Source organism: Penicillium manginii (genome assembly GCF_028828005.1).
Source record: "Penicillium manginii strain IBT 31320 chromosome Unknown utg000006l:1.0-4164085.0:1.0-4166146.0, whole genome shotgun sequence".
Lineage (NCBI taxonomy): Eukaryota > Fungi > Ascomycota > Eurotiomycetes > Eurotiales > Aspergillaceae > Penicillium > Penicillium manginii.
Genome location: NW_026643107.1, coordinates 1,380,709 through 1,393,950, shown reverse-complemented (window position 1 = coordinate 1,393,950; position 13,242 = coordinate 1,380,709). Strand labels below are relative to the sequence as shown.

General features: G+C 47.6%; 5 protein-coding genes across 5 annotated transcripts; 2 read left to right on the top strand and 3 right to left on the bottom strand.

Annotated features, from left to right (window-relative positions):
* Window positions 1–140: 140 nt before the first annotated feature.
* N7533_008875 (uncharacterized protein) lies at window positions 141–1,145 on the top strand (the record flags this gene model as incomplete). Its single annotated transcript, XM_057105525.1, has 6 exons — window positions 141–182; window positions 243–261; window positions 335–418; window positions 470–772; window positions 834–905; window positions 979–1,145. The coding sequence occupies 6 exons, from the start codon at window positions 141–143 to the stop codon at window positions 1,143–1,145; spliced, it is 687 nt and encodes a 228-aa protein (XP_056956974.1).
* Window positions 1,146–2,079: 934 nt separating this feature from the next.
* Window positions 2,080–3,208, top strand: N7533_008874 (uncharacterized protein; the record flags this gene model as incomplete). The annotated part of the gene is made up of 3 exons (XM_057105524.1): window positions 2,080–2,400; window positions 2,641–2,895; window positions 3,008–3,208. 3 exons carry the CDS (start codon window positions 2,080–2,082, stop codon window positions 3,206–3,208), a joined length of 777 nt encoding a protein of 258 aa, XP_056956973.1.
* Window positions 3,209–5,618: 2,410 nt separating this feature from the next.
* On the bottom strand, window positions 5,619–7,010 carry N7533_008873 (flavin monoamine oxidase family protein; the record flags this gene model as incomplete). The annotated part of the gene is made up of 1 exon (XM_057105523.1): window positions 5,619–7,010. The coding sequence occupies one exon, from the start codon at window positions 7,008–7,010 to the stop codon at window positions 5,619–5,621; it is 1,392 nt and encodes a 463-aa protein (XP_056956972.1).
* Window positions 7,011–8,054: 1,044 nt separating this feature from the next.
* Window positions 8,055–8,641, bottom strand: N7533_008872 (actin-binding ADF family protein; the record flags this gene model as incomplete). Its single annotated transcript, XM_057105522.1, has 3 exons — window positions 8,055–8,080; window positions 8,160–8,290; window positions 8,379–8,641. The coding sequence occupies 3 exons, from the start codon at window positions 8,639–8,641 to the stop codon at window positions 8,055–8,057; spliced, it is 420 nt and encodes a 139-aa protein (XP_056956971.1).
* A 1,342-nt stretch (window positions 8,642–9,983) lies between these two features.
* Window positions 9,984–12,210, bottom strand: N7533_008871 (primary-amine oxidase; the record flags this gene model as incomplete). The annotated part of the gene is made up of 5 exons (XM_057105521.1): window positions 9,984–10,143; window positions 10,202–10,325; window positions 10,377–10,979; window positions 11,045–11,927; window positions 11,989–12,210. 5 exons carry the CDS (start codon window positions 12,208–12,210, stop codon window positions 9,984–9,986), a joined length of 1,992 nt encoding a protein of 663 aa, XP_056956970.1.
* Between the last annotated feature and the right edge of the window lie 1,032 nt (window positions 12,211–13,242).

The window sequence follows — 13,242 nt, the reverse complement described above, 5'->3', positions numbered from 1 at the left end:
TGGGATCGCCGATCACATGTGTTTCGGAGGGAATTGGCTGATTTATGAGCAGCCAGGGAGCGCTATCTTTATTCTCTTTCTTCCCCTATCAGCTGTGCAACATTCCATTCATTCTCTCATTCGGTCTAGACTAGACAGCCATGAAGTTTCTCTGCTTGCACGGTGCCATTGGCAATGTCGATGTAAGTATTCAACTTGGAATTGAAGTGATCATAGAGGAAATATGCTAACTATCTCCAAAGAACATCAGTATCCAGCTTGGTATGCAGCAAGAGAGACCCCAATCTACGATACCCAGAGAACCTCCTTCTTACTGACCATCAATATTATACAGCTCCCCTTCAGAAAGACCTAGGACAAGACCAGTCTGCGTCCTTCCATTACATCAATGCGCCCGTCAAGATCACACCACCAGCAGGTATGAAGCTTTTGTACTCTTCTGTCTCGGACCATGCTCACCAAGATACAGGATTCGAGGAATACTTTGGTGTCGGTCCTCACTATCGCTGGGCAGACGATGGCGGTGCTGCCGAAGATTCTATGATCAGCCGCGTTCGACAAATCCCCGTGGGACAAAATCCTGAAGATGTGATGCGCGACCTGGTGGGCGATCGCCAAGTTCCCTGGCTCAACTACAAGGGCGTCATGGAGTATCTATACCAAACCCTGGAGGAGAACCCAGACATTGGAGGTATTATCGGCTACAGTGAAGGTGCCTCTATGGCCGCTACCTTCATCCTGGATGAACAACGGCGATTCGAGGAGGAAGGCCGTGAGCGCCGCCTCAAATGTGCCATGTTCATTACTGGTTGGCCACCCATGTCGCCGGAAAGGGGGGGTTCTCCTGGCGGACGAGGTTGAAGATATGATTGACGTCCCCACCCTTCATGTTGTTGGTGCGAACGGTATGTACTCCCAACTATTGGCTCCCGGTCCCCTTCTTTTTTTTTTGGCTCGGCAATACTAATGGCTAGGTAGATCCTTTCCGTCATGGTGCATATGCGCTCTACAATGTTTGCGACCCGGATACAGCCATCTTCTTCGATACGGGGAAGGGCCACACCATTCCCCGCTCAGGATTAGTGATTAACGAATTGGCCAATGCGGTTCGTGATATTGTTGAGAAGTCTCACGAAGAGGAATGAAAATGAGATTCCTCATTCTGGGCTGTGATTACGTCGATCGGCGAATCCCCTTGCGCTGTGCTATTATACAAGTTCTGTATCATTTCCAAGGTTGTGATTGGTTTATGTGATCTGTGATCACCAGGGGTGTACATTGGCGTTACAGGAGAATTACATAGTTTTCATTATCATTCATTTGCAGTATTATTGATCACATTTATTTCGAATTTTGCTTCTTTCTACCCCGTACTAGCACAGAAACTTGGAATATGATGGTTCAATCGCAAGATGCTGCCATAAAGTAGGCGAATGGCGTACGTTGCCTCTAGCTTCAGCGGTTTTGTGCGACATCCTCATTCTCAGTAAGTTTTGCTTTGATTTTTTTTGGCATCTTCGATACTATCTGTACCTTCAAAACACTCTGCAACACACTTAGGGTTTGAAATGTTTCATCCTCCCCTATTTTCCCTTTTCCCGTTTTCCCACACTTCACATGTGGTGGATGATCTTGATCGACCAGAAGGCTCGATAAGCTGAGGACTGCCCCACAAGTATTGGCACCAAACCCTGTTTCCTAGTGGGAGCCACTCATCTTCAGCCTGGTGGATCCTGACGATCCCAATCTCCAGATCTAGCTCGGCCTGTCGCACACCACGGCTAATATCATCAGCAGCCATTTCTCGATAGTATCCAGCATATCCCTAGAGAATACCACCATATGTGTCTAGTCTGTGCACGGACGTTTTGACCTATGGTCATATTAAGGTGAAATGGCACAACTTTACTAGCGATCAGAAAGGAAACAGCCTCAACCCGAACCAGAGTCGGAGCCAGATTCAAAGGAACCACCAGAAGGTAAATCTAGCCCAAACCAAAGTCAGACACGGCAAATCCCCGATAACCATCCCATATCCTCCACTCGTCCGCACCCACCACCCAATCAACTGTGCTCGTCATGCGATTCCAGAACCTCGTGTTGGCTTTCGGTGTCCTGGTCCACACCCAGCCCACGCCACCAGAACAATGCGCCACTGGAGTGCACGCCATTCTTATCCGAGGCCAGGGACCGGGCGATCACTTGAATGTAATGGTGACCATCCAGAATCTAGTCTTGCAACTTATTCCAGGTTCGACTAGCATAGCTTTGCCCTATAAACACGGCGCAGACGATCACCGTGTCGCTGCTGGCAATGGGGCGTATCTGATGCAGCAGTATATCCGAGAATACATCGCCGACTGTCCAAACTCGAAGATCTTCCTACATGGATACTCATTGGTAAGTTCTCCCTCCATGGTCGGACACATCCCGTTTCAGATCGGTTTTTCCATTTCTCCTCCGAGTCATCGAACCCGTGTTTTCCTGCTGGTTGGAAGGTTTATGCGACTACTATCCATCCCCCCCCCGTACGCTAGCAATCAAATCCCCGAAAAACGGCCATGCAACCACCGTAATCCCGGCAGGATTGCTGTCTTCGGTGGCGATATGAAATCCAGCTGAAACATAAACTCTCCACAGGGAGGAATTGTCCTGATGGATGGTCTATGTGGAACCAGTTCGTCCTGGCTATTCCCTGTGACGGCACTAGAGCCAAAGTATAACAAGAGTGGTAAGCTCCATCGTATCAAATCCATCCCAGCCAGAATTTTCCGGTTTGGCGGGAGAACCCTAAATATGTCTGGAACGCTAGTAATTGCCGCTGTCTGCTACGGCGAGGAGACATTCCTGCCGCAACAGCCCTGGAATATCGGGAGCTGCACCGATGGGACGGGGGTAAGCGATCCATTTTCGTTTGAGTCCGAGTTACCTCTACGGTTATTGTTTGCCGTCGGGGATATTACACTGGCAGATATCCCGAATAGAGTCCCGATGCTGAAGTCATTAGTTGTATCCACGCATTCACCCCGAGTGGTGCGATCCTTTCAAGGGATCGCTGCGAAGCTACTGCGACACGGGCGATGTGGAGTGCTGTCTTGTCAATGGACAGTCCGGTGACAATCTCGCGCATTTCTTGTATATTTTTAAATATAATATGGATGTCATACACTTCATTCAGCGCCGACTGAATGAGACGCGTTCTCAATAATTAATTTCCTCTTTTTTTCTCATCTTGCTCGATCATATTTGATCTTTCTACACCTCACATTTAATCAATTTTATTTTTCCCACATCAATGATTTCAAATTTTGAATCTATCATTTATCATATTACTATTCGTTTTCTTCTCCTTTTGCTCCACGCTCCTCCCTATTCAAGATTTGACACACTTGCCGATGCGGAATGTGGATATCTCATCGCTCGATCCAGTTGGCAATCTGACGCAATTGAGAAAAAACCCTATGAGGATGATCCTGGCCACGTTGCCACCGTTCCCGATCATCTGCACCAGTCACAGCGCGAATAGCATAGGGTTTGACTTAGCTCGCCCCAAGTGGAGCTCAGACCCTGAGCGCAAAGTTTAGTTGAACTGCTTAGTGCAGAGGAGTGGAGCACAATGATAGGCTCATATTCGTCCTAGGGGCAACACTAATTTTTTCGCCCGGCAAGGGAGCCCCCAATTCCCGTCGGCTTTGACTCGCGACGCGCTTGCCCTGAGCGCCAATTTTCTCTTTCTTCTATTAAGATTGGCGGCAATCAATAGGGGAGTTTCTCGGCATTTCTCGGGGTGTCTAGCATCGCCCCGTCAGTTTATCCAATCGATAGTTACCATAGGTAGGGAGTACTCCGTGCGGACTCCTCTCCCCTAATTTTTATTCCCGATTGCCTCTGCGATCGAAAATCAAGTGGGGAGCAGACTCGTAATATTGGATCTTCATTCATTATTTTTTTTTCACCTTCCTTGTATCGTAAGGTAGATACCTTCGAGGGAAAGCTAAGCACGAAACTAGTGACTAAAATTCATTTTCGAAAGAGAGGATCTTCTTAGGGTTCGGTCGGGTTTCGGGCGCTATTGATTGTTAGAGCTGCCACAAGGTATGGAGGGACTCAAGTTTAGATTGAATATCAGATTATCAAAAAATTTGGTCGGGCGCAATGCTGAAAATTGGTCTCAACCCCGTTAATCAGATTAATAGACCCGGGGTTTGACAGCTACAGTAGCCCGGTTGTTACCCCAGCCTTGAATTTGAGACCATCCTGTAGCCGTGGGTGAAACCCCGGAATGCATAGCCTAATGAGGATTGACTTCCAAGCTTAGCACTGGGAAGAGCCTCAACTGCCGAAACCTAGACTCTTCTTCGAAACCTCAATTCTCAAGCGCCTCAAATTCAAATACTACCATTCTCAGACTCGGTGAAATTTATCTTTTTTGTTCTTAAATTTCAGTTATTTCATATAATCAGGAACTGGCTTCGTTCTCACCCAAGGCTCCGCTCCTCGGCATCTGAAACAAATGCGACACAACCGTTCAAGATAGCCACCCCGCCTCAAAAATGAGTCTTTGGAAGTATGCAAGACTGATCCACGGCAGACTTTCCGAGAACCCTCCTTCAAGGAAACGCCCTCCTCCCCGCAAACCGCTTCTCTAACCAGGGCTCCCTCTTGCATATCCCAAAACATGGACCCATTCACAACGGTTGATCTACCTCGGCTACAACGCTCGTCCTGTTAAACCTTAAAAACGATCGCTTCATGCCGGATCTTCTGTACCCGTATGTCCTGACTGTGGCACCGGTCGGGTACTGGTAGGGCTTTGAGAATTGTGGAACGAGCACTCTGCCCTGTCAAAGCGTGCCTTTGGGAAGATCGCTGGCGCCCCTGCAGGAACAGAAACGATCAAGAAACAAACCAGTAACGCTATTTCCAGTAAACTCAATTGTAGCTCTGAATAATCAGACCTGTCCTTTGCGGCTGTTCCATGTAGATGAACAGAATTGAAAATTTTTGGGCCCTCGGCTCCCTCAAGCAACCATTCAGAGCAGCGCATTCCCCATACCTGAGTTCCAGGCCCTCTATAATCTTCCTGCCCACGGAGCGAATTTTCATGAACGGTCTCAGCGCATTCTGAATAGATCAATCACTCCCTCCTGCAACGGACCGTGTCGCAGAACCGGGATCGGGAGCAGTCACGAATAGATAACGAGGTTCATTTAGACAAATGTTAACATGTAAATATCGCTTTTCCAAAACATTGATCAAATCATGAATCTCCAGGTGCGCTATCCTCAAAAGATGGTTGGTCATCTCGAAGAGATTCAGTAAAGCTCTAGATCCCGGCTTTCTATCTCGATCATGGTCCCGGCCGGGTCGGGTGAATCACCTGTGACCTGACGTCTAGCCTTACGGAGCCAATACCTGATATGTACTTATCCGTATTCTTATTTTAGAACCTAGCATGTGATAGCGGGCATATTTCAGTGTTTCAATATCTTGCTACGAAAGCTCATTGGCTTTGTAGATATCAACCTAGATAAACCGATGTGGGATTGTGCTCGCTGGCCAAACCTAAGTACTATCAACAACAGTTTTATCCAATGGAGATAGTAGTATCTCTCCAATCAGAAACTATTCAGCAATGCCGGCAACACAACCGTCTCAGTAAAGTTCCAAAGCTTCGACGAATCCTGATCATGAAAGGCAGCACCCGTATACCACGTACTTCGATACCCCTGCAAAGCATAGAGATCATTATAAAACCCATCAGCAATGCTACCCGGAGATACAGTTAATTCAAAAGGAACATGGCTCTTAAAGCGCAAGAAATTGGCCGCTCCGGAAAAATTCCCCGTGAACCCGTTTCTCTGCAGGTTCTGGATATAAGAGAGTATTTCACCCTTCACGTAGGAGTCCGGCAGAATTTTCTGACTGCCATATTTCACGTCGAAAAGTCCGTTGACGGCTGTAGCGGATATAGAGTATACTGCTGGCATATGGGGGATGTTGAAGGAGGTATTGGCTGATACGGAGCTGGAGCTGAAGTTCGATGGAAGGCCTGTACCGCGCAAGAGGGAGGTATAGTACCCCACGCTTCTGAATTCGTTGAAAACCTGTGCTTCGGTGTGATCGGGCTTGAATGGGAGCAGATTGACGAGGGTTTGGGGGATTGTGATGAGTATTTTCTTTGCTTTTATTGTTTGGATTCCGTTCGGTGTGTTGACATCTATTTGAACTCCGTTTGTATCTCTTTGCGTGGCCGATGCTACGGTGCTTCCGTAAAGGACATTGGATCCAAGAATTCTGGACGCTTGGTCGTAGATTTGATGATTGTTACCGCTGGTCGGAAGCAAGGCGCCATTTACCATTGTGTTGAGGACATCGAACCCGAATATCTTGAACACATATAGTGTTGGCTGATTGAGGATGTTGCCAAGACCCTGGTTGAACTGGGCTATCATGAATGTCGCATTTGCGATTGCAGGGTATTTGGCAACAAACTGGCCGAATGGAAGCAGTAGATCTTCTGGCACAGGGCTGGGGAGGTTGTATCCTGTCTCTAGGCCCGGGTATTGGGCGAGTTGTTGGGCGTAGGCTGCCAGCGCTGCCGATGGATCGGGAGGAGTGAAATTGACCGGCTGGGCAGTTTGAGGGTCCAAGTATGCAGTTATGGGTGGGAATATCTGTGAAAGATTTTGCAGAGCGCAGGATATATTTAGTCGTGCGAAATATTGGCGAACAACAGGCAGGTCGTGGAATAGAATGACTCCATAATCCACTACCTTTTTGGTCGATGGATCAACGTATGTTTCGGTGTGGCCACCCAAGATGTTTTCTCTTTCGATAACGACAACTGATTTTCCTTGATCACGAAGTCTAATCGCGGCGTAGGTGCCTGAAGAGCCGCCGCCGATAATGACAACATCCCTAGTAAGTGGTTTGCTAGCACAACCTCCGGAAGAAATGAACAGTCCGAGGCCAAAAATTAGTAGCCTTTTGCACGAGAGCCAAATCATGATTTGATATCAGGCACTTGAGATGGGAAATGGGAAAAAATGGCTCTTGCTGACATTACCGGGTGAAGGCAAGGTGGTATGCGCGGGTTTTAAGTATGCAGAGCTCACATTCCTTGGGTTTGCCCAGAATTACTTGGCAATTTGTTGTGCCAGTCTAGTGAAAACATTGACGCGTCTTTCTCTATGGCTATATTTGCCTAAAGTACCATTACCTACAATAATTTCCCCACTAAGATTATCTTTCGTTTGCTTGGAGCAAACATCTAACGATCCAGAGAAACCAAAAATTATATGGTTCCAAATACATTCTCAAAAACGGCTAGATTGGAGACTAGCTGAACAGAACAATTTAGCTATATGATTAGATCCCAAGCATATTGCTAGTTACACGAAAAAAGTGTCCATGATACGAGATTTGGACATTTTGTAGGTGTTTGACCTTTGACAAATTCTAATGCACGCACCCTCTTGAGCGGTTTGACCACCCACAAATGGCGGAAGCTCAGGTGGATTATCTATTGCCATTGAATTTTTTTGAATTTTCTCTAAATATCGAACATAGGCTCACACCCATTGCCACCGGAGTTATGTGTCTGCTCGGGATATTTTCAGTGTCAATGGTAGATTGTTGCAGACCAGGGATGCCGCATCGCTGCTAGAAGAGGGAAGCTTATTCTACATTGTAAGCCGACAATACCAGGGCGCTTGCAGTGCAGTGAATTATTATGGTTTCCAAGCAAGGTTGGTAGAATTTTCATCTTACTACATAGATTGCCGTTACGTTGTTACTCCCCGAGGTTGTGACGGGAAGAACTTTCAGCGGGAAGCACCGAAGTTACACCCACGGTGTCGCTGATGTGAATTGCGGACATTGGCTGTCAAGGTCCAGATTTTCGCCAAGATATCATCTACGACAATTGTATGTAGGAGAGGAAAAGTCATTGGTAGGCTCTAAACCCTTCTGTCATAGATTCTCGAATAGAGTGGAGGTACTCGGTTTCCCGGCTTCAAGAGCCCCCGGATGCATAAGACATTGGAAATTCCTCAAAGGACCTTGAACTGACCCATGACTGGGAAAAAAAACGCGCATTAGATACTTGTGTGCTGTGATAAGAACCAACGGCGATTCCCCAACAGGTAGATACGTACTTGATGCGTGAGCCAGCTCCGCCTGGGTGTGTGCCTGAACATGAATACTAATGTCCAAGAGTGCCCTGAAGAGGTGGTCCTTGTTGGTGGTGTAGTATGACTTGTCATGAATGCTCGCGCGCTCTGGCACCCTGAACAAAATGGGGTGGTTAGCATGCTCCATTTCAGGGGATCTGCAGGATCGCCGCCTCAAATGCGGGGGAGACCAATGTAACATACCACGTGATGAAGACAAGCTTGTGTCGTTGACCATCGCCAGAGGGAGAATCGTACCTGAAGTCGACGACGGCATATCGGGGAGTGTCGTCCTTGAAATGGGCGAGGAGCTCTGAGTATTCCTTATATTTGCCGGATGCGTTGACGGTTATCTTCTTGTCGTGTGCGCTAGCTTCATAAATGACGTAATCGAGGTTGTCGGTCTCTTTGACCTCGTCAAAGACAGTCTCGCACTCGGGCGAGATGGTTGCAAAGCCTTTCGTCATGATTGGGAGTGTGGATTGGAGAAATATTGAGAAGTTGAAACTGGAAGTGGGAAGAGAAAGGGGTGAAGAAAAGGAAGAAAGAGAGTGTCGGCTGATCAAACCTACCTGCTCCCTGACTTGCGGGGAAGCTATGCGATTAGTCATGCATTGCATGACAATGGAGGTGCAGACACCGTCCAGTGGATGGCATGGGAGCCTGATTGCAAGATTGGCTGGATGGCAAACAATTTGACCTGTTCCTGGTGGGTCTTTTGTTGGATCTACGCTCTGCCCAAGTAGAAATACTGTCATCTGAATACCAGCACGTGCCCCCACTCTTCTATACCAGGCACGAGGATAACCATTTCACTCTCTTCACTCTCTCCTTTCACCTCACTTCTTACATCTTCTTTTATTCCATCCATTTCTCTCCCCAACAAGGTTGATCCCGTACACTTGCGACCGTGATGCCAGCTACTTTGACATCCATACTTGGTGTCTTGGCCGACACCACGACCGACGATTTATCGATTCTTCCCGAAATCAATACCCATGCTACGTGCAGTGAGGTTGAGCGTCGCAAGTATACTCCCTAGCCCGGAAACAGACCTGTTCGTGGTCGGGGACGAGCAGCGAAGCAGCGAGCGTCATCGCGAGATTTCTCAGCGTGGAACTAGGGCTTATTCGAACCCTCGCCGAGTCAGAACAAGGTCCAGCAAACGATCCAGGGGCCAGTTTGGGAAGGGAGGTATATACAAGGGTTCGAGGCTCACATGGATCATGATATTCAGAACAAGAATAAGATCAAGTTTCAAGACAACAATACAGATACATCAGGATTGGATGTAAATGCCCGGTCCCAGGATGTAATTTATCGTAAAGACATGGTCTTCAAATCTTACGGCTAAACTGGAACACTGGTGGGAAAGGTCATACAAAAAGGACCGAGGGTCAAATCTCCAAACCCGTTCTACTAGTGGTCCAAATGCGCGATATCTCAATTTCATGAATTAATCCAATTGACTAATGAGCTGTCAATGTCAGATAGAAAAGACAAAAATAGCCAGAAGCCTGTGTTACAGCTCTTGGATAACTTGGACCTGAAGACAGACCAGGCAATCGGAAGCAACAATTGGAGTAGTTAGAGAGGTCTATTCAATCCGAGTCGACAAGAAAGTTACCACGATGGACAAGCAGCTATCTAACGCGGTACTACATAGTTATCTTACCGCAGTGATTGTTCAAAATTCCATTTGTTGTGACGTTGGAATGCACTTATACGAGAGATTTGCAACTGATTCAAGTAGCCAAAACTGAAATAAAAACGGAAACAATGGACAGGAACAATGAGTGTGCTGAAATTTTAAAGCTTTGAGCTTGACTCATTGCAGCACCTAGCTGTTGCCTCAAGAGAAACCAGCTGGGATTGGTTGGTCTCCTGTCGCGAAGGAGGTACATCGATCGAAGGATTCTGCGTGAAGAAGTTGACAGGCTTGAGCGCAACGTTGAGGATTTCGACAGGCCTTTGAATTTCAATGTCAGCATATATTCGAGTGAAATTAGCGGAGATGAGACACTGACATGACGGGAAAATCTTCAATTCTGGGGACGTGGTTCATGCCAAACTGGACCCAGACGACGATATCGTCATCGACAACCTTGTCATCTCGAGCTGCCCAGCTCTTGATACCATCACCACCGCGGCCTAGCATTAATTAATACAGCGCCCAGTCACGCAAATGGGATTGAAGCTCACTCTGATTGGTATATTTTCCGCCGCAGAACAGTTCATCATGCTTGTACTTGGTTAGGTAAATGCTGTGGTCACCAAACTCCGCACGCTTGAAGTGATAGCTGTCGGGATGAGCCATGATTTTCTGCATGGGCGGAACCTGGATCTTGTAAGAGATAGGCTTGTGGTTGACGGGATTGCGAATCTGGTTGTTCTGCATCATGAAGACGCGGCTTTTCGAGGGGTCCAAGTCCAGGCCACCGGGTTTCTCCACGACAGTTGTTTTGGAGATATAGCCATTTCCATGGGGGTTGAAATCATCCATGGGCATTGGATAGCACTCGGAGTAGGCAAGTTGGTTCCCAGTTTCGTAGTCTCCGATGGCTGGATCGATACGCAGAGAGAGCAGATGCTGGTGGTGCTGTGCGAGAACACCGTTATGCACAACTGTGCCCCATGGAACGGAGACATCAGGGTCAATGGCAGCAGTTGACAGAATTCCGGTCGCCCGGACTTCATAATGGAGCTCTCCTGCCTGGTTGAAGACGAATGCCAGGATATATTCATAGTTGGATACCGTCAAGATCTGCTGGACGACGAGCTGTCTATTGCGAACGACACAAGCGCCTTGAATGGGTTAGTATTTCTTCACCTCGAATGCTTCAAAGGTTTGGGGCTGAGTGTTTGCTTACGTTCAGTACGATAGTTGGAGTGCTTCCACCCGATACCGTTGTCTTGCTCATGGATACAGATAGCATTCTTCTTCATGAGTGGCTCACCGGCAGGATCAGCGACAAGGCCATCAAGATAAGTAATTGAGCCCAGGCAGTCACAACCCAGTGAAAGATTGTTTGCAACGAGACCTGCACCCACATCCCCCAGGTCAAAGGCTTGCTTGCGATGGTAGGGGCTGCGGGGATCGGCGTAGGGCACAGTCATTTCGCTCAAGCTGATACGGTAGAAGACTGGACGGCCATCATATCTCACATCACGCAGCAGAAGACCCTCCCGGTAGTTGAAGCAAATTCTGAACTGCCATTTCTGCCACTGCAGGACTTTCTCAGAGTTGATGGAATAAGAGGTCCCCTCCGGTTGAAGAACACGAAGCGGCTTGAGGTCTTTCCGGAGTTGCACTTCTTCAGGTACATACTCATTAGGCTCGACATATCGCCAAGGTTGAGTTTCGCTGGCCTTGACGCCCGATCCAGTGGGGATGTAGTCGATGTGTGTGACCTCCATGCGAGTAGCATCCACGACGGGGGAGAAAGCTAATGGTCGAGCATAATGGTTACTGTCAGGATTCTTCTTCTCGCCAACGAACATATAGATCTGATACTGGCGTCGGTAGTCATCAACGCCATCTGATCCAAACCCCCACGCCTCAGCAATGGCTGTGAGGTGATCGGGGAGTTGCAGCCTGGCGACTTCGGCAAGCACATCCGGGTTTTTCATCACCATTTCTTCGATTTTCCCGACTTCTTCGAAGTCAACATTTCCGTGGTACTTTGGACTCATGCGCTCAGTCTTCTCAATGATACTTTCAGTCAGATTGGCAAAAGTCGTGATGAAATGTTCCTAATTATGATTTCAGCTTGAACAGGCGGGATAATTATGGATTGAACGGTGGTCCTCATACCGTTCCCTTGAAGTAATATGCCGCAAAAGCCACCCTGGGAATGTATGGAAGGGCCGTGCCATTTTCCTGGGCTTTGAAATATTGAATGACGAGTTCTTTGGGAGGCTCCTCCAGAGTAATGGCTTTGAATGTCAACTGCTGACCTCTGTGGAGCTGACGCACGAGAGCAGCCGCATGCTTCACTTCAGCGGGAGTAAGATCAAGAAGAGGATGGATTGCCATTGTGTTGGATGTCATTTCTTTTCACGTTTTGAAGATACCTGCACTTGAAAACTGCCGAGGACTCGGAAATTCAACTCTGAATGCCACGGCGTGGTGATACCGGGCGATCCTGGACAGCATCCGATGGGGTCCTTTATATACTATGCACCTTGAAATATCTCCTAGTATGAATAGGAACTTGAAGTCTAGAGCTTGTTCCTCTGATCCCATTCCCACTTTCAAGCTGCTTCCAAGGTTTATTTTGGACTCCACAGGGATAATTTTAGCACCGAACAATACTATTACACCCGTGGACGCCCAGGTCAATGGCCTAAGGTTCCGGTTCAAGTTCAAGTTGACGCCACCACTGACTTTTATTCGCTATCATTCTCTCAATGTGGAGCACATATCTTCCGAGCGCGATATTTGCCTGCTAGGGATTATCCGCCAACCTTGGAACTATCGGTATCCTTATCAAATATCACCACTATCTGAGGTCCGAAAAATTACCTGATTGGGAATAATGGCATGACTGGTACGTAACCATGGATCTAGTTTTCAGTGAGGATTACGGACCCTCTTTTTGTATTTCTGGCTACTACTAGTAGTACTAGTGACTAGCTTTGCACGCTGATGCTGATTTATAAGTTTTTGATGAAAATTCCTTTCTGGGGTCCTCACTGCCCAGGTGTTTTTACTTCCAGCAAGCACCTTTGCACTGTTGTGCCGATCTATTTCAAAAAAGGAATATGCCCAGGCTGTCACTTAGTAACAGCCGGCAAGGGACTCGATATGTTCGCCGATCTTCACAGAGTCGTGTAAAATGGCAAAAGGGCTATTGATATGGATTACTCAAAGTTTGAACTGGGCTCTATCAACTTGGATAAGATCGAGGGGGATTGGGGAAGCATGTAGAGTTTGCTCGCGATGATCATGTTTCTATTGGCTTATCCGATGCGGGGATGGCGCGTATATTGGCCTCGATCTGGAAATGGGGCCGTATATTCAGTAACCGGTGACGCATCCGAATAAATCGGCAATCGCACATGAGAG